The sequence below is a fragment of the Macrotis lagotis genome, chromosome 2 (assembly GCF_037893015.1).
Source record: "Macrotis lagotis isolate mMagLag1 chromosome 2, bilby.v1.9.chrom.fasta, whole genome shotgun sequence".
Classification (NCBI taxonomy): Eukaryota; Metazoa; Chordata; class Mammalia; order Peramelemorphia; family Peramelidae; genus Macrotis; species Macrotis lagotis.
The window spans coordinates 256,800,564-256,820,527 of NC_133659.1; the positions used below are offsets into that span (position 1 = coordinate 256,800,564).

Sequence of the window (19,964 nt, forward strand, 5' to 3'; positions counted from 1 at the left end):
CCCCCTGAAAGAACATGATCAGTTTTGCTAAGTTGTAATACAAGCTCTTTTGCCTTCTGGAATACCATATTCTAAGAGACCTAGGAGCCTTAATGCAGATGCTGCTAAATCCTGTGTAATCCTGACTGTAGCACCATGATAAACGAAATGTTTCTTTCTGGCTGCTTGTAATATTTTCTCCTTGACTTGGGAGTTCTGGAATTTGACTATAATGTTCCTGGAAGTTTTTATTTGGGGATCTCTTTCAGGATCTCTTGTGAATTTCCTCAATTTCTATTTTACCCTCTGCTTCAGGGCAATTTTCTTGGAGAATTTCTTTAAAAAGAAGTCTAGCTTTTTTCTTGGTCATGCCTTTCAGGTAATTTTTTAATTATTTCTCCTGGATCTGTTTTCCAGGTCAGTTGTTTTTCCAAAGAGAGCTCACATTTTCTTCTAATTTTTCATTCTTTTGGTTTTGTTGTATTGTTTCTTGATTTCTCACAAAGTCATCAGCTTCCCTTAGCTCCATTCTATATTTGAAGGAGTTATTTTCTTCAGAGAGCTTTTTTTATCTTGTTTTCCATCTGACCAATTCTGCTTTTTAAGGCAGTCTTCTCTCCTCATTGACCTTTTGGGCTACTTTTTCCATTTGACCTAACGTTATTTTCTTCAGTATTTTTTTGGTATCTCCTTCACCAGTTATTTTCTTTAGTATTTTTTGGTATCTCCTTCACCAAGCTTATGATTTGGTGTTCTTGATTTTCCTGCATCGCTCTCATTTCTCTTCTCCATTTTTTCTCTACCTCCCTTACTTGCTTTCCAAAGCCTTTTTGGAGCTCTTCCATAGCCCACGACAAATTCCTATTTTTTTTGGAGGCTTTGGATAAATAACCTTTGACTTTATAATTTTCTGAGTGTATATTTTGATTTTCATGGCACCAAACTTATTGTACATGGTGAGATTCTTTTTTTTTTCTGTTGTATGCTCAATTCCTCAATCTATGACCTGATTCTATAGGGTCAAATCTTTGAGGGGTTTTGGGACCGCCCCCATCCCCCTGCAGTGACTTCAATTCCTTCAAGATCTTATGAGAGACTCTGAGTCCTATCCTGACCTGTGCTCTGGTCTGTGGCTGACCACCCTTGGCAGTATGGGACCCCAGACTGTGGATCTGAGTATGGGCAAAGCAACAGAATCCTGTCCTGGGGATAATGGAGAGACCTCTGTAGTCTCCTCCAACCCCCTTACTATCCATGGGTTAAGTGTTCTGGAAGCAGCTGTTGGGTGACTTCAGGTTCCTGGGGAGGAGCTACATTGTGTCCTTCATTGAGGCCTGTGCTAATCTGGGCTCTGAACTCACTCTGGTGCAGCAGAATTTTCCTAGCGATCCTGGGCTGAGAGGTCTAGAAACCACTCCCACTTCCAGGGACCCAGGTGCCCTGCTGGCTGTTCCTTTAAGGATGGAGCTGGTTTGCTCTGGCACTGCATGGCTGTGGTCTGGGCTGTGCTCTAGTTCTTACCAACCCTGGTAGAGTAGACATTTCCTGTGGATCTTCAAAGTGATCTTGGGTCAGAAAATTGTTTCACTCAGACTTTCTGTGGGTTCTGCCACTCTAGAATTTGGTTAGTCATAATTTTGCAGCATTTGGAGTGTTCAAGGGAAGAACTTCTGGGAATTCCTGCCTCCATGCTGCCATCTTGGCTCTGACCCCCTCAAGTTGCTTGTTTTACTGAATAAGGAGTATTACATGATAAAGATATAACCCCTTAGAGAGGCTCCCAATTGATTCCAGTACAAATTTCTCAGCAAGTGCCTTAGAGCCCCTTTGAATGAATGAATGAAAAAGCATTTACACTATGCTACATGCTAGAGTTATAAACAGAAAAAGGGAGACAGTTCTCACTCTCAAGGAGCTTATGCTGTAATTGGGAGAGTCAAAATATGAAAGAGAGCTCATTTTCATGGTATATGGAAAAGCCTGAAAACCCTAGGGGTTTTGTGATAGAGCAAGGTCCAGAGGTCCTTAGGATGCATTAGCAATGGAGGGTATGGTACATCCTATCAGTAAATCCTGATGGTCCTCCATTTCCCAAAAATGATTGTAGTTGCTGATTACCACATCATCAAAGTAGTGTGAGTAACTATGTCAGGGTAGGTATAAAGGAATGAAACAGACACCCTCCAATAGTCCTGGTCTGCATTGCCCTCAACAGAGTTTATAGTATAATTATATCTCCTTTTAACTGCCTTTAAGGATGAATTGCTTCCTCAGATTTTTCTTGCTAACTACCTCTGCATTTGTCTTGTTCCCAAGTATCTATCCCCTGGAATTTTCATATATGCCATTTTCCTAACCTTGATTACTCTTCAACTATCTCCTTTATTAGACTGTAAATACTTCAGTGACTGAAAAGACAGAAAAAGCTTTGTTTTTTATTAATTGTTGGGTTTGTTGGGGTTTTTTTTCAGGTACATTGTATTAGCACAGAATTCACTATGAGAAAACATGGTGGAGAAAAGGGTGTTCCATTCCGTGTTCAGATTGACACCTTCAAGGAGAATGAGAATGGAGAATACACTGAACATTTGCATTCAGCCAGCTGTCAGATCAAAGTTTTCAAGGTACAATGAACCATTTTGCTAAATCTCAGTTCTTTTCTCTGTGTTTCAACAGTTATCAACAAATCAGACATATAAATTGTCATTTCATATACCATATAGTAAAAACATGGCCTAAACTAGAAATGTTCTGACTTACTTGTAACTTCTGTTCAGTTTTGGATTCAGGGGTGGATACAGAAACAATATTCCTCTTCTACTTGATGAATTCAAGTTATCTGACTGATAAACAACATCCTGTAGTAGTGAAAAAATGGCAGCTAATGTTGTTGAACCATTGTCAGTGATATTTAAAATATTGTAGAGGTGCTAAAAGACTATAGAGAGCAATTACATGCACGTGAACTTTGCATGTCATACCAAGGTGGGAAGGACAGCTGATACTGATATCAAACGTGGTTTTTAGGTTGCTTACGGCCTGCAAAATTCCCATGTATGTTCAAAAATTAGATTTTAATGTAATTGGGAAATATTTAACAAAGTAAATAAAAAATACAATAAAATATAGATAAATATAACATTTTCAAATTAGTCATATGAGTTTGACACTACTGGGCTAGTGAGGGTTCAGTATAATAAGATGAAATTTAATAACAATAAATGTAAAGTCTTAGATTTAGGTACCAAAAAAAAAAATCAGCCTCACAAATACAGGATGGGCAAGGCCTGGTTGATCAGTAATTTATCTGAAAAAAAGATCTAAGGGTTTTAGTGGACTACAGATTCCATAATGTGTTGTGACAGTCAAAAAGTGATTGCCATTTTATCTACATAAAGAGACATAGCTTCCAAGAATACAAAGGTAGTAGTTGCCTACTGCTCTGCCCTCATCAATCCTCCTCTTGAGTATTGTGTTCAGTTCTGAGCACTATAGTTTAAGATAAGCTGGACAACTAAGCAAAGTGAAGGGCCTTGAGTTTATATCAGATAGGGATCAATTGAAGAACATGGAAATGTTTTAGCCAGGGGAAGAAAAATATTCAGAGTCCATTTCATGCATCTGAAGGGATGTGCTTAGAAGGAATTTGACTTGTTATAATTAGTTTCATGCATCTGAAGGGATATGCTATAAAGCAGGAATTTGACTTGTTATAATTAGTTTCATAGGAGAGAACCAGAAACAGGAGTGGAAGCTGCAAGGAGGCATTTTAGGGGGCGGCTAGGTGGCATAGTGGATAAAGCACCGGCCTTGGAGTCAGAAGTACCTGGGTTCAAATCTGGTCTCAGACACTTAATAATTACCTAGCTGTGTGGCCTTGGGCAAGCTACTTAACCCCATTTGCCTTTCAAAAACCTAAAAAAAAAAATTAAAAAAAAAGGAGGCATTTTAGGCTTGATGTCTAAGGAAGGAAAAAAGAACCCTTCCATAACACTTATAATTATCCAAAAGAATAGACTGTGTCTAGAGATAATAACCGATTAACCAATTCTTTCTTGAAGGACTTTGAGCAGAGTATGAAATGCAAATGCCTTTCAGATATGACTTCAACTGGTTGGCTGCTTAGGTTCCTTCCAACTCTCAAATTCTGTGATCCATCGAACTCTTAGCAACTGAGGAAGGTTATAAAGTTTGTAACCAAATGATTGCATACAGTCTGCAAACAATTTCCAACTCTGTTTCATCAAATGATTGCCGACTGTGTTAGTCAATCTATCTCTACCAGCACACATTTTTCAACCAAAGTTTGTCTAATTCCAGCCCAAAGGTGCAGACAGGAAGCAAAAAACAGACAGGGAGAAAATGGAGAAGCGAACTCCTCATGAAAAGGAAAAATACCAACCTTCCTATGAGACAACTATACTCACAGAGGTAAAAAGATTGTTTCAGGGATTCATGTCAGTCTTTTACTGAGTGATTTGCCCTTCTCTCTGAGAATTAACTTTCTTAATGCCCAACTAAAATTAACAAGCAATTTATTTGTTTCTTTTGTTCTATTGACTTTTGATCCTAAAGAGTAGATTTTCTTTTTAAGGAAAGACCATTTGAATGGTATAAAGAGAATTTTGGACAGAACACCTGCTCATCAATGCATGTATTCCCCATGCAATTATAAAATGATATGGGTTTCGTGTATTTGCGTAATTATCTGTTGGTATAAGTGATAGTCCTCGTAGGAGTTACCATCTTACGTAGGACTCTTAAAATAGAGGCAATTTGTGAAGTTGGGACTTTTAAAACAAGATGTTTTAAGTCATCTTTCAGTTAAGATAACACAATTTTTAAGAATATTAGCAGTAATTCTGCATTAGTCTACTTTATGTCTGAGTTGTGTTTTGTTTTTAGTGTTCTCCATGGCCTGAAATTACATATGTCAATAATTCCCCATCACCTGGCTTTAACAGTTCCCATAGCAGTTTTTCAATTGGAGAAGGGTAAGTTGGAGAAATAAAATTGACTTGTTTTTGAACTCTGGTATGTTTTATCATGACTTTTCCAGAAGTGAGATGTTCATTTCTAGATTAATAATCATAATCTTTGTAGTGCTTGATTGTTTACAAGACATTTACCCCATACAACCCTAATAAATAGTTATGATTTTTTGTACCTTATTTTAAAAAAAGGAAATTGTAGAGTAAGATCTAAGATCCGCAGTCAATAGGTGCTGGAGTTGGGTCTCAAATCCATGGTCTTCTGACTCCACAGTCCATATTTCTACCCCTTCTATTCCATTATACCACCTCTCTTCCATGTTTTGGTAGCAATGTTTTGTTCATCATTATTAGACCAGCATCATATAAGATTTGAAGAAGTTTCTATAGCTCTGTCGTATTTGTGGTCAACTTTCATTTACTTGGTGATGTTGATTACTCTGTGCAGATAAATTTATACCAGTCTCCGACCACCATTTTACCACTTCAACTTCTTTAAACTGTTTGTTTCGTATTTATATTATAGGAATGTTCCTTCTAAGTCCTTTTTGCTATTTGGTAATGTTTTGTAGATAACTGCCAACTGATATTTGAATGTTGATATCTTGGAGAGAAGGTTGAGATTGATAGAGCATGCTGGGAAAAAAAAATAACACGGCCTAGCTTTGAGTCCTAACTCTTATGTTTATTAGATTTATGTTCTTGGACAAGGCTCTCAATCATTTTAAAATGATCTCAATCTCATTTGTAAAATGGGGATAAATAATACTTATCTTACCTGTCACACAAGTCTCTTATTAAATAAAAGATGTGGAAGTACTTTGTCAAGTGTTTTTTAATTTAAAAAACTATTGTTATTATTATTATTATTTTATTTAACTCCTATCTCTCATTTCCAGAGGTAATTGTTAGTTGGCATAGAAGCCAAAAAGAGTATTTAAATTATAAGATCATAGGATCATTGACTTAGAGCTTGAAGGGACTTTAAAGACATTTAGACCAAACCCTTCATTTTACAGATGAGGAAAACAGATGAGACCCAGAGAGGGGAGTGCACCCTGGCTAGAGCGAACAGGACTGGCGAGGAAAAACCAAGTCAGGACATGAGGGGGAAGTCCCAATGGGAGAGAACTATCTGAAGAGAGTTCTTAGCATTTAAAACTCTGGACTCTACTAGGCTTTTCCCAAGGGCTACATTCAGGTTTGAAATAGTGGGGGTGATCTATTTACATATTGTTTGATTTTATTTATTTCAACTTTGAGGAGGTTTATAAGATTAAGCATAGTGCAAAAATAGAACTAAAGATAAAACAACAGGGACCAAATAAAGATAGCAGAGTAAGTAGACATTGCCAGCAACCTAAGACTAACATATCACTAAATTTGATGCTGGGTTTCCTTAGGTTACATTATTAGATGAAAGAAAGCTCAACCAACAATCTAGGTAAACAGATTTTTCCTGGATCATTATATATTTACAATTAAATGTATTATGGAATCTATATAATGATAGTTCTAAAGATCTTAATTCTAGTTTTCTTTCTTATCAATTTTTTTTTCTCTTATCCTTTCCTTCTTTCCTCCTTCACTCTGTGGTTTTGGATCTTTAACACATAAACTGCTGGAGGAGGGCACCAAAAATACTTGATGGCTCCTAGATCACAGAATAGAGATGCTAAATAGAGATAGAGGATAGGGTTTGGGCCAATGATTTCACTGGTCTAAGAAATTTCCAGGCAAGGACACTCCCTCTACCAATGCTGGTCAGTACCTTTTCTATACTTTACAGTCTGAGGCAACAAAGGCAATATGACAGAGATTGGATCAAACCAAGGTCTTGCTGTTGGCTTTGAGGAATGCTCTCTTGCTATACTGCCTCTGATTTTAAATATAGGTTGTTCCAAACATCTTGGGTGCAATTTTAAACTTTAATAGCTAAACTAAAATTTATAGTTTAACACTGCACCAAAATGTTTAAAACACCTTATGTGTCTTATCAATATGTATGTTCTTAAGATCTGTTGTTTAAAGAGATTCTAACTCTCAGTTTTCTTCCTCAGGCTGTCATGGGCTTACTCTTTTATTTTAAATGTCTCTTTAGGAATGGTTCACCAAACCACCAGCCAGAACCACCTCCTCCCATTGCAGATGTAAGTCTCTAATTGAATGCTAGCTATTTTCCATGTTTAGAAGTATTTTGAGGATTATGATAGTTAACAGATAAATCTTTTAGGCTTTCAGTACACTAGTAGGAGAGTTATTTTGGGGGTACAATCAATTTGAAAACAGATTAGATCCAAGTTAGAATTCCTGCTAAATCTGATATGAATCTGAAATAGTTTCAAAGTTACATTATTAGTTTCAAAGTTACTCTTTTGTGCTGGTTTCAGAACCTTCTGCCAACAACTACCCCTCAGGAAGCTCAACAGTGGTTACATCGCAACAGATTCTCCACCTTCTCAAGGCTTTTCACAAACTTCTCAGGTTAGGATTATCCTTCTTTCTTTGTAATGGAAAAAAATGACATTTTGATATTTTCTTAGTACTCATAAAAGGCTTTCATGTTTGTTGTGAACCATTTTTTCCTACTCTTATGAAGTTATCAGACCTTTTCTCTTTTTAAACATTTTTGTTACCTTTTGTTTTTGTTTCACTTTCATTTCCTAATTACCTGGAGATTTTATACCAATGAAAATAGAGATGAAAAAAAGTATTTCTGAAAACTGCTAAATGTGTCAATAAGCAATAAAGAATAAAATCAATTTAAAGAATGCTTTAAAGATACCAAAATATTCAATTTAGCAACATCATCCCAAAAACTTTCTAGGATGAAAATGAAAAAAGTTTTACAAAAAGAAAACTTTTCCATCAAGAATAGTGGAATTTCCACATTTGAATCCTAAAATCACAGTCCCTTAAGGGTGTTTCTGTTGGAGGAAGAAAAGACACTAAGGAGATCAAAGATGAATAATTTACCTAGACTGGACAAAGTCGATTTAGAAGAGAGATGTGCTGGCAAAGATACAACTAAAAGGTTTCTAAAGAAAATGAAGATACCAATGGATGGAAAAAATCTGGGATCTTATTATTATCAAATAGGAATGACCAAGGGAAGATCAATAACTCTACTGAGTGTATTCTATGTGAACTCCCATCTATACAAAGTCTTTATGATGATCATGACTAATAGTAGTAGGAAGCAACAAGGCTTTTGCAAGCAATGTTTTTTTTCTATTTTTATTTTATTTTTTTAATTTACATTTTTTATTTATACATTACTAAAATAATCTTGTTGTAAGAGTAAACATAATCCCCTCTTCCCCCACAAAAATAAAAAACCTCATGAGAAATAAAGTGAAAGAAGAGGGGAAAAAATGTGCTTCAGTCTGTGTTCTGATACTATCAACTCTGTCTCTCAGGTGGATCGCATTCTTTATCATAAGTCCATCAGAGAAGTTATTTCCACAATTGATGTTGCTGATTATAATCCCCTCCATCCATTTCTGCCCACTACCAGTTATTGTATTTTCCCTCTCCTTTCACTGTGTCCCTCATCAAAAATGTGCTGTGGGACAGCCGAGTAGCACAGCAGACAGAGCACTGGCCCTGGGGTCAAGAGGCCCCAAGCCTACACATCCCATCACAGAAACTCAACACCCACCCAGCCCTGTGGTCCCAGACAGGCCACCCAATCCCACCAATTTACAAAAAGTAAAAAAGAAAATGTATTATTTCTAACTATACTCTTCCATGATCTACTCTCTCCTCTATAGCCTACCTCCCCCTTCCCCCCCTCCTCTTTCTTGCTTCCCCCTTCTCTTCTTTTTCTTCTTGATTTCTATGCCCTATTAAGTATATATGTTGTTTCCTTTCTGAGCCATTTTTTTTTTAGATTTTTGCAAGACAATGGGGTTAAGTGGCTTGCCCAAGGCTACACAGCTAGGTAATTATTAAGTGTCTGAGGCTGGATTTGAACTCAGGTACTCCTGACTCCAGGGCCAGTGCTCTGTCCACTGCGCCACCTAGCCACCCCCTTTCTGAGCCATTTCTGATGAGAATGAAGGCTCCCTCAAACCCCCTCACCTTCCCCACTTCCATACCATTGCAAAAGTTATTTCTTGACTCTTTTACATGAAATATCTTAGTCTGTTCTACCTCTTCTTTCCTTTCTCCCAGTACATTTCCTTTTCATCCATTGATTCCTTTTTTACAATATATTATTCAAATTCAGCTCTCTTGTGTCTCTACTATAAAATTTCCTTCTAACTGCTCTAATAAATGAGAAGGTTCATATGAGTATTATCATTTCCCATGCAGGAATACACACAGTTCATTATCATTAAATCCCTCATAATTTACCCTTCCTGTCCATCCTCTCTATATGGCACCTGAGTCCTATATTTGAAGATCAAACTTTCTATCCAGCTCTGGCCATTTCAACAGGAACATTTGAAATTCCCCTATTTCATTGAAAGTCCATCTTTTCCCCTGGAAGAGGATGTTCAGTTTTGCTGATTAGTTGATTCTTGGTTGTAGTCCAAGCTCTTTTGCCTTCCAGAATATTATATTCCAAGCCCTATGAGCCCTTAAAGTGGATGATACTAAATCCTGTGTGATCCTGACTGTAGCTCCATGTTATTTGAATTATTTTGTTCTGGCTGCTTGCAGTATTTTCTCTTTAACTTGTGAATTCTGGAACTTGGTTATAATATTCCTGGGGTTATTTTATTTGGATATCTTTCAGTAGGAGATCGGTGGATTCTCTCAATTTCTATTTTACCCTCTGCTTCTAGGATATCAGGACAATTTTCCTGTAGAAATTCTTTTTTTTTTTTTAGGTTTTTGCAAGACAAATGGGGTTAAGTGGCTTGACCAAGTCCACACAACTAGGTAATTATTAAGTGTCTGAGACCAGATTTGAACCCCCGGTACTCCTGACTCCAGGGCCCGTGCTTTATCCACTGCACCACCTAGCCACCCCAGAAATTCTTTAAAAAATGAAGTTAAGGCTTTTTTCCAGATCATGACTTTCAGATAGTCCAGTAATTTTTAAATTGCCTTTCCTGGATCTATTTTCCAGCTCCATTGTTTTTTCAGTGATATATTTCACGGTTTCTTCTAGTTTTTCATTCTTTTGATATTGTTTTATTGTGTCTTGATTCCTCGCAAAGTCATCAGTTTCCTTTTAGCGCCATTCAACCTTTGAAGTATTTGTTTTCTTCAGAGAGCTTTTTTATCTCCTTTTCCATCTGGCCAATTCTGCTTTTTAAGGTATTTTCTCCTCATTAGCTTTTTGAATTGTTTTTTCCATCTAAATTAGTTTTTGGTATGTTATTTTCTTCAGCATTTTTTTGGATCTCCTTGAGGAAGCTGTTGACTTGGTTTTCATGTTTTTCCTGCATCTCTCTCATTTCTCTTCCTAATTTTTCCTCTACCTCCCTTACTTGATTTTCAAAAAAATTTTTGAGCTCTGAACTCTGAGACTAACTTCTATATTTCTTGGAGTCTTTAGATGCAGAAGCTAGAACTTTCTCATCTTCTGAGTATGTGTTTTTGTCCTGCGTGGGGACCAAAGTAATTGTTTGTGGTCAGGTTCCTTTTTTTTCCCCTAAATTATTTACTTATTTCCCAGCCTGTGCCTGGTTTGGGGTGCTCCCCAAGCTTCTAAGTATTATTGGGACACCCCTGCAAGGACCTCAGTTCCATCAAGGTCTTATGAGACACTCTGACTGCTCTCCTGCGTGTGCTCTGGTCTGTGGATGGTAATGGGGGCTCCCAGACTGACCAGGGGGCTCCCAGACTGTGAATAAAGCATAAGAGTCCTGTTCCAGGGCCAGAGGAGAGACCTTGACATTCTCCCTTCACCCCCTTACCTTCCATAGGCTGAGCACTCTGGGAGCAGCTGCCGGGTGTCTCTGCAGACTTGCTTCCATTTCCTGGGATCTGGACTGTGCTGAGGACCACAGCTATGCTGATGGCTGTGGTTACACTGAGGGCCATGGTGGTTCCCACTCTCTCTGGTGGAGGTTTTCCTGCTGATTTTCCAAGTTGTGCTTGGTGTTCCCTGGGTTACCAGGTCAGGAAACTGCTTCTGCTGTCAGGAACCAGCACTCCCTGTGATCCAGGTGTCTAGGGGCAACAGCCCAGAAGATTGGAACACCTTCACTCTGGTGCAGTAATCCTGGCTGTGCTGCAGTTCTCTCCACCCCCATGGAAAAGAGCTTTCCCACAATTTTCCAGGTTACCTTGGGCTGGAGAATTGCCTCGCTTGGATCTTTCTGTGGGTTCTGTCTCTTGAGAATTTAGTTAGAGCTATAATTTTAAGGTTTTTGAAATATTTTTGAGAGAGCTCCTAGGAAAGGCTATTCTCATGCTGCCATCTTGGCTCTACCTCACAAGCAATGTTTAATAGTAGACCATAGATCTCATAACTAAAAGATATAACAAATATACAACCCAATTGTTCTTTTCATTTGTTGATTATGAAAAAATTTTAAGTTTGGTAGAACTTACAGGCTCATTTACAGCAAGATGTCTTTTATCAAGGCAATTATTCTAGATTCCTTTGAAGATCGAACAGCAAAACTAATCCTGTCCAAGGGGGCAGCTGGGTGGCTCAGTGAATAGATCACCCTGGAATCAGGAGGACCTGAGTTCAAATTTGACCTCAGACACTTAATAATTACCTAGCTATGTGACCTTGGGCAAGTCACTTAACCCCATTACCTTGCCCCACCCCAAAAAAGAAAAAGAAATAACCCTGTCCAGTGAGCCTCTGATAATAAATATCAGGTGAAGCATAAAACAGGAAGTGGCATCTTGCCAAAAGATGAATTGTGATCATTATTATTAAGAGGGAACTCGATAATCAATGGCATCATGGATCCATTTGAGTTTTGAGTCTTTTCATCGGATTTAAAATATTGATTATTCTCTCATGTTGTCATTTTTCCCAATTTACTGGGTGTGAAGTGAAACTTCATGAAAGTTTTGCATTTTTTCTTAATATTGGTGATTTGGAGTTTTCATGTATATTCTCTAGAACAATGATTACATTAAGAAATTTGTGAAGAAAAACAGAAATAGTTTAAATTACTCTAATTTATAACTATAGTTATTCCATAGAGCATTTTGTTTACATTTTATATTTTTCTTTTTCACTTTATTTTGAATTTTGTTATATTTGTTTTTTAGATATTTGTTATAAATATATATAGTCAAAATATGGAAATGTTTTACCTGATTGCACATATATAAATAACCCCTATCAGATTGCTTACCATGCTGGGGGGAATGGAAGGATGGAATTTGAAATTCAAAACTTTAAAAATGCTAACAAAAACAACAAAATTCATGGATTAGACTACACTCATATAACTTTTTATGAAAATGCTTGCCTTCTCAATGAAGGAGGAAAGAATGATGGGTAAGAACTTGGAGCTCAACTGTAAAAAAAAAAACAAAGGTTAAAAATTATTTTTCTGTGTAATAGGGAAAAATAAAATAGTAAAATAAAAAAATATGTAGTCAAGCAAAACAAATTTCCATTTTGGTTATATCCAAAAGGAACTCAGTATATTCTCATTAGTATAATGATCAATGAATATTTTAGAGGCCTAATGAAACCATCCAGCTCCTGAGAGAGGTAAATGACTAAACATATGTACACACAAATACACGTATGTGTGTATACATACATGTATTTTTGTGTACATTTGTTTATTATGTTTATTATCATCATTAGACCTCTAAAATATTGGTTGATCATTATACTAATGAGAATTCCTAAGTCATTCAATATATAAATTGTTCTAGTTCAGTTCACTCTGTGTATCAATTCATATCCTTCATATTCATATGCGATATCTTGTTCAGCCTTTCTCCGTTTGATGAATCTCTAGATTCCTATTCTTTGCCACCTGTAAAGGAACTTGCCCACATCACTCCTCTCCAGACTGCAGCTCCAGAGTAAACCTAAGACTTGACTGCTTCTCACCCTAGTGCCCTCTGTTCTCTTCCTACTCAATTCTAGTCCCAAACAGACCTCTTTGTCTTCCTGTTCTGACTGGGCCAGAAAGATGATTCACTGTGACTGGTTTTTTTTTTTTTGTTGTTTGGTTTTTTTTTTTGTTTTTTTTGCATTTCCCCATTAGATTTGGGTCTGGCATGTTTCCTAGGTCTATTTGAAGAAGTTTTGTGGAAGGAGCTCACTGTACTTTTTCTGCCATTCTGCCATTTTGTCTCATACAGTACTTTGAAGAAGAGAATATGGGTGTCTTTCAATGTTACTTTTTAAAATTCTCTTTGACAGTCCATGTTGATGTGCATTACAGACCTCTTGCTTTATTCCTCATGTATTTATTTTATGCTTATTAGGTGCAGATTTATTGAAGTTAACCAGAGATGATGTTATCCAAATTTGTGGCCCTGCTGATGGAATCCGACTCTTTAATGCCTTAAAAGGGCGGTATGTAATTAGTTTTAGGGTCAGTTTAGGTTTCAGCCACCCTGTCAAAATTTTTTCATTGTGGACCATATTTTATTTTCAAGAAAAGATATTTTGGGGGGGAATAGAGATTTTACTGTAATTTACGGATGAATGAGATGGAGCAGAGGCCATGATAAATATTTAAAAGATTTATAATGCTAAAATAATATGTAATATATGATAAAATATATATTATTGGATATTATGTGGTGAAACCTAATAGACCCAGTTCCTGTCCTGTCTTTCTGCTTATACTCTAAAACAGACCACACTGATAACAAAAAAATACATGCAGGATGTGTTTACAAAATTTAAATAGTGACTACCTATTGTGAATAAAATATTTGCATTAAATACACATGTAGCATGAGTGCATTTTAGGGTATTTAAATATGGGAAGTAGGATTTTAAGACTTGGCTTAAAATAGACATGTGACATAGCAGATAGAAAACCAGGGACAGCTAGGTGCAGCGAATAGAGCACCAGTCCTGGAGTCAGGAGGGTTTGAGTTCAAATCCAACCTCAGTCACTTAATAATTACCTAGTTGTGTGACTTTGGGCAAGTCACTTAACACCATTGTAAGTTATAGTACAATAAAGACAGTGTTAATATGTGACTTTCTTAGACAATATGCAGCAAGCAGGGATCTATTTCTGTTTGAGTTTGCCTACACTATTCTAGGCAACCCCTAAAAACTATGAGTTGTCAAGAAAGTGGCAACATGCATTGGTAAGGAGTCTCAGAGCAACCTGTGTCATTAAAGTCATTTGATTAATCAATAAATATTTATTAAGTTCATTCTTCTGTGCTAAGTGCTAGGTCACAGATTCTATCCTTTTATTCTTTGTGGGGGGTTTTTAGGTTTTTGCAGGGCAAATGGGGTTAAGTGGCTTGCCCAAGACCACACAGCTAGGTAATTATTAAGTGTCTGAGGCCGCATTTGAACCCAGGTACTCCTGACTCCAGGGCCCGTGCTTTATCCACTGTGCCACCTAGCCGCCCCAATTCTATCCTTTTAAAAGAAGGAGAAAGGAATAGGGCAAAAGGCAATCTAGTGTTGTCATACTAATAAGTAATGGAATGTATATGCAGAAAGAAAACAGGTTGAGCTATGTATAAATGGTGGTCCAGTGTTTTCTGCTGTACTGAAACAAATCTCGGGCCTGTACATTGAGACAGTTTATATTCTCAGTGTCTTTTGTCTATATACTATATTATATAGCCAGAGTCGTCTGATGGGTCACAAAGTAGATGTTATAATCTTTAAGGAGCAGAGACCGTGATAAATATTTAAAAGATTTATAATGCTAAAATAATATGTAATATATGATAAAATGTGTCCATAAAATGTGCTTGCCTTGCGAACTTTCCAGCTTACAAGATGCTTCCTCCCTAGGATGGTGAGGCCTAGGCTGACTATTTACGTTTGCCAAGAATCCTTGCAACTGACAGAGCAACAGCAGCAGCAGCAGCAGCAGCAGAAACATGAAAATGGAGACTCAAATGGTGCTTTCTTTGGTAGGTCATTCAGAAGAGAACAGGATGGAGTCAAGAAAGGTGAAAGGGAGACTCTAAGTGACAGATGTAGGAATTCACAGAAAAGGAGGTCTGTGTTTAGAGAATTATTTCTAGGATCAAATACAAACTCCTTTGTTTGCCATTTTAAACCCTTCACGACCTGGGCCCCAAATCACTTTTCTAATCTTACATTTTTTCCTTTCATACACTCAATGGTACAGTCAAACTGGCTTTTGTATTGTTTTTTATACATGGCACTACATTTCCTTTCTCGTTGCATTTTCATTTGCTGTTCCTCATACCTGTAAGACATTCCCATCTTTGCTTACATATTTTAGAATCCCAAATTTCCCTCAAGACTCAGTTCAAGTTCTTTCTACATGAAACTTTTTCCTAACACTCTCCCCGAGTTGTTTAAGCCCACCCCCAAATCCCTTTCATCTATTTTGTATTGACCTGTGATTACCAACATATGCATATGTTGTTTTTCCCTCTAGAATGTAAGCTCCTGGAGATAGGGACTGCGTCACTTTTTTGTCTTTGTAATAATCCTAGTAGCTGGTACAGTACCTGGCACATTTTAGGAAGACAATAAATACTTTTTGTTTGAGGCATTGATTGATTGATTGTGCAAGTATGTCCTTACTTGGTAACAATCTGACCCTGACTGTTGATTCTGTCTTCACTTTGCAGTGTACCATGCCATCTATCTGGAAGAACTGACAGCTGTTGAGCTAACAGAGAAAATTGCTCAGCTTTTCAATATTTCCCCTTGTCAGATCAGTCAGATCTACAAACAGGGGCCAACAGGAATCCATGTGCTCATCAGTGATGAGGTAAATTCTGAATAGAGCTCTGCCATCAAACCAATATAATATTCCAAAAGTATCATATAATACAGTACCAATCAAATGTACTAGAGACTATTCTGTTTGTCATACTCCTTTTTTATGCTTAAAACTAAAATTCCTTCTTCGAACATTCTTGAAATATGTGAGCAAAAGGGCAGATGATTCTGGTTTTTGAAGACTAGTTGTTTGAAGTACATGAATTCAGCGGGATATCCTTCTCATTCAAGAAGCTATTTGGGGGGCTTCTCAAGGACAGAGAAATGAAAGAGGCTGGCCATTTTCAACTTAGTTATAAAAACTGACTATCTCTGTTCACATAGCTCCCAAATCCCTTTTTCTTCAAGACTACTTAAAAAATTTACATTGTTCAGGAAGCCTTTCTCAGGAGCCTCTGCTGATAGTGCCTTCTCTCTATGATTAACTTCCATCTGTTCTGTATGTATATTGTATATAGTTATTTACTTTTTTACCTCCACTATTGAAATCCACCTAGTATGTCTGGCACAAACAATTAATAATAGTTGGATCACTATGTATAGTCCTAGTCTGCTCAGGTACCAACCACCTACTGGGAATCTCAAATATAATGACCAAAAAAGAATTCATTATTCCCCTCTGCCAAAACCACCCCTCTTCCAAAATTCCCCATCATTGTCAAGGGCACTTCTCCATTACTGTCAAGGGCACCACCATCCTTCTGGCCACCACGTTTGCAACCTCAGTGTCATCCTAAACTCTTCACCTCACATATCCATCAGTTGCTAAATCTTATCATTTCTATCTCCAATCACAGATACTCTTCTTTTTTTTATTTTTTTAAAGATTTTATTTGAGTTTTGAGTTTTACAATTTTACTCCCAATCTTACTCCCCTCACCCCCCACCCCCCACGGAAAGCAATCTCTCTGTCTTTATTTGGTTTCCATGTTGTATATTGATCAAAATTGAGTGTGATGAGAGAGAAATCACATCCTTAAGGAAGAAGCAAAAAGTATAAGAGATAACAAGATCAGACAATAAGATATCAGGTTTTTTTTCTAAATTAAAGGGAATAGGGGGCAGCTAGGTGGGGTAATGGATAAAGCACTGGCCCTGGAGTCAGGAGTACCTGGGTTCAAATTCAGTCTCAGACACTTAATAATTACCCAGCTGTATGGCCTTGGGCAAGCCACTTAACCCCATTTGCCTTGAAAAAAACTAAAAAATTAATTAATTAATTAATTAGTTAATTAATTAATTAAAGGAAATAAATTGTCCTTGAACTTTGTTCAAACTCCATGGCTCTTTATCTGGATACAGATGGTATTCTCCATTGCAGACAGCCCAAAATTGTCCCTGGTTGTTGCGCTGATGGAATGAGCAAGTCCATCAAGGTTGAACATCACCCCCATGTTGTTGATAGGGTGTACAGTGTTTTTCTGGTTCTGCTCATCTCACTCACCATCAGTTCATGCAAATCCCTCCAGGCTTCCCTGAATTCCTATCCCTCCTGGTTTCTAATAGAACAATAGTGTTCCATGACATACATATACCACAGTTTGCTAAGCCATTCTCCAATTGAAGGACATTTACTTGATTTCCAATTCTTTGCCATGACAAACAGGGCTGCTATGAATATTTTTCTACAAGTGATGTTTTTACCCTTTTTCATCATCTCTTCAGGGTATAGACCCAGTAGTGGTATTGCTGGATCAAAGGGTATGCACACTGTTGTTGTCCTTTGGGCGTAGTTCTAAATTGCTCTCCAGAAAGGTTGGATGAGTTCACAGCTCCACCAACAGTGTAATAGTGTCCCAGATTTCCCACAACCCTTCCAACAATGATCACCATCCTTTCTGGTCATATTGGCCAGTCTGAGAGGTGTGAGGTAGTACCTCAGAGAAGCTTTGATTTGTATTTCTCTAATAATTAATGATTTAGAGCAATTTTTCATATGGCTATAGATTGTACAGCTACTCTTCTAATGCAAATCTTCATCCCTTTTCACCTGGACTTCAGCAATAGCCTCCATTTGTGGTATTGTGTCTCTTTCCATTCCAATTCATCTTCCCCACAGTTGCCAAAGTGATTTTTCCATAATTCAGGTTTGATCATGTCATCCTCTCCCCCCCCCCCAAATAAACTCCAATAGTTTCCATGACTTCAAGGATAAACTTTTCTGACATTTAAAGTTCTTCTTAGCCTAGCTCCTTCTTGCCTTTCCAGGCTCTTTACACTTTATTTCTTTTTCTCTCTTTGTTAAGTACAGTGGTTTGCTCAATGTTTGGCACACATGACGTGCTTTATCACTATCTATTGATGCCTCTGCACTTGCTTTTCCCCATTCCTGGAATGCCTTCCCTTATCACCTCTATGTCTCACCTGGTTTCCTCCAGCACTTACCTCAAGTACCAGCTTCTTCATGAAGCCTGTCCTGATCCCACAGGATGCAACCACATCCCTTCCTCAAACTGTCTTGTATTCTTTTTGTTTATAGCTTGTTTAAACTCATAGGTATACATATTTTCTTCCCAATTAAGTTCTTTGAAGGCAAGGACTTTTTGACTTGTCTTTGTATATGCAGTGTTTAGCATAGTGCTTAATACATAGTAAGCTTGATAAATGCTTGTTGATTGATTAATATCCCTGAACTAAAGTGCATATGATCCAGTAGCTTATTGTTTAAGCTTTTAGATGTCTACTTAGTCTTTTTTTTAAATTTATTTTCAGTTCCAAATTCTCTCCCTCCCCCACTCCATTGAGAAGGCAAGAAATGAAATGTTCACCATACATATGGAGTCTTGCAAACTCATCTCAAGCTGCACTCTGAGTCCTTTTTCAGTTCTGAATCTAAAGATGGATAGTATTTTTAATCATAAATCCTTTGAAATTGAGGCAAATCATTTTATTCATCAGTGTTGCTACATCTTTTACAGTTGATCCAGTATTACAATATTGCTGATACTGTGTACACTGTTTTCCTGAGTTGTCTTCTCCCTTCTGTCTACATCAATTCATAAAAGTCTTCTCAGGATCTTCTAAATCCATCCCCTTCATTATTTCTTATAGCACAATAGTATTCTATCATATTCATATACCATAACTTGTTAAGACATTCCCCAATTGAGGGGGTACCCTCAACAAAAAAAGAAAAGATACATATACATATATATACACACACACATATATAATACTATACTATAAATACTTTTGTATGTATGAGTCCTTTTCCTTTTTCTTTGATCTCTTTGGTATACAGACTTAGTAGTGGTATTGCTAGGTCAAAGGGTATATACAAGTTTTATAGTGTTTTGTACATAGTTCCTAATTGTTCTCCACAATGACTAGACTAGTACATAGCTTCATCAATAGTGTGCTAGTGTCCCAGTTTTTCCTTACCCCCTTCAGCATCTGGCATTTTCCTTTTCTGTCACATTAACCAATCTGATGGGTATGAGGTAGGACTTCAGAGTTGTTTTAATTTACATTTCTCTTATAGTAGTGATTTACAGCATTTTTTTTCACTTAGTCTTTTGCTTCTTTTAGATGATACAGAACTTTCAGGAAGAAGCTTGTTTTGTTCTGGACACAATGAAAGGTAATAGAACAATAAAAATACTTTATTTTTTATTTGGACTGAGCTGTAATTCCATCTGTAGTATTCTGATGAGGAAACTTCCTGTAGCAAAATAGATCAGCAACTTTTGCAAGATACAGTCATAAAAAGTTGTCTGGGGCACTAAGAAATAAAGTGACATACCTAAGTCACATAACCATTATGTTTCAGAAGTGAGTCACACAAACAGATCTTCCTTACACATTGCCTTCCTAACTCTAGCCATTATACCATGATGTCTATATTTCCTCTCTACCAGTCTTTAAGGAAGTTGTCTTTTTTCATATATTGTCTGAGAGGGAGAAAAGGAAAGTTATATTAGTTTTGCATTTGGTGAGAAACCAATTCTCAAAGAGTTTATTTAATGTAAGTTGTCTTATGCCATTGTGAACGTACTAACTACCTAATAGCTATTCAGTTAGTGGCAGTCATCCTGCCTCCAAGTTCATGTCACATTTTTTACTGCTTTTCTGATATAAGTGCATTGTTCTGTGTAAAAGCTAAGAAATCCTCCTTCTTTTTCCAATCTTTCTCCTATGAG

General features: G+C 37.1%; 1 protein-coding gene across 1 annotated transcript in view; it reads left to right on the forward strand.

The window, feature by feature from the left end:
- The window catches only part of TFCP2 (transcription factor CP2), an 81,938-nt gene that overhangs the window by 55,506 nt on the left and 6,468 nt on the right, over nt 1-19,964 (forward strand). The window contains exons 6-14 of the mRNA XM_074225911.1: nt 2,451-2,603; nt 4,300-4,410; nt 4,885-4,973; nt 7,072-7,120; nt 7,361-7,454; nt 13,347-13,437; nt 14,857-14,978; nt 15,672-15,814; nt 19,354-19,405. Of these exons, the coding sequence (XP_074082012.1) occupies nt 2,451-2,603; nt 4,300-4,410; nt 4,885-4,973; nt 7,072-7,120; nt 7,361-7,454; nt 13,347-13,437; nt 14,857-14,978; nt 15,672-15,814; nt 19,354-19,405 (904 nt within the window). The remainder of the gene's footprint in view (nt 1-2,450; nt 2,604-4,299; nt 4,411-4,884; nt 4,974-7,071; nt 7,121-7,360; nt 7,455-13,346; nt 13,438-14,856; nt 14,979-15,671; nt 15,815-19,353; nt 19,406-19,964) is intronic.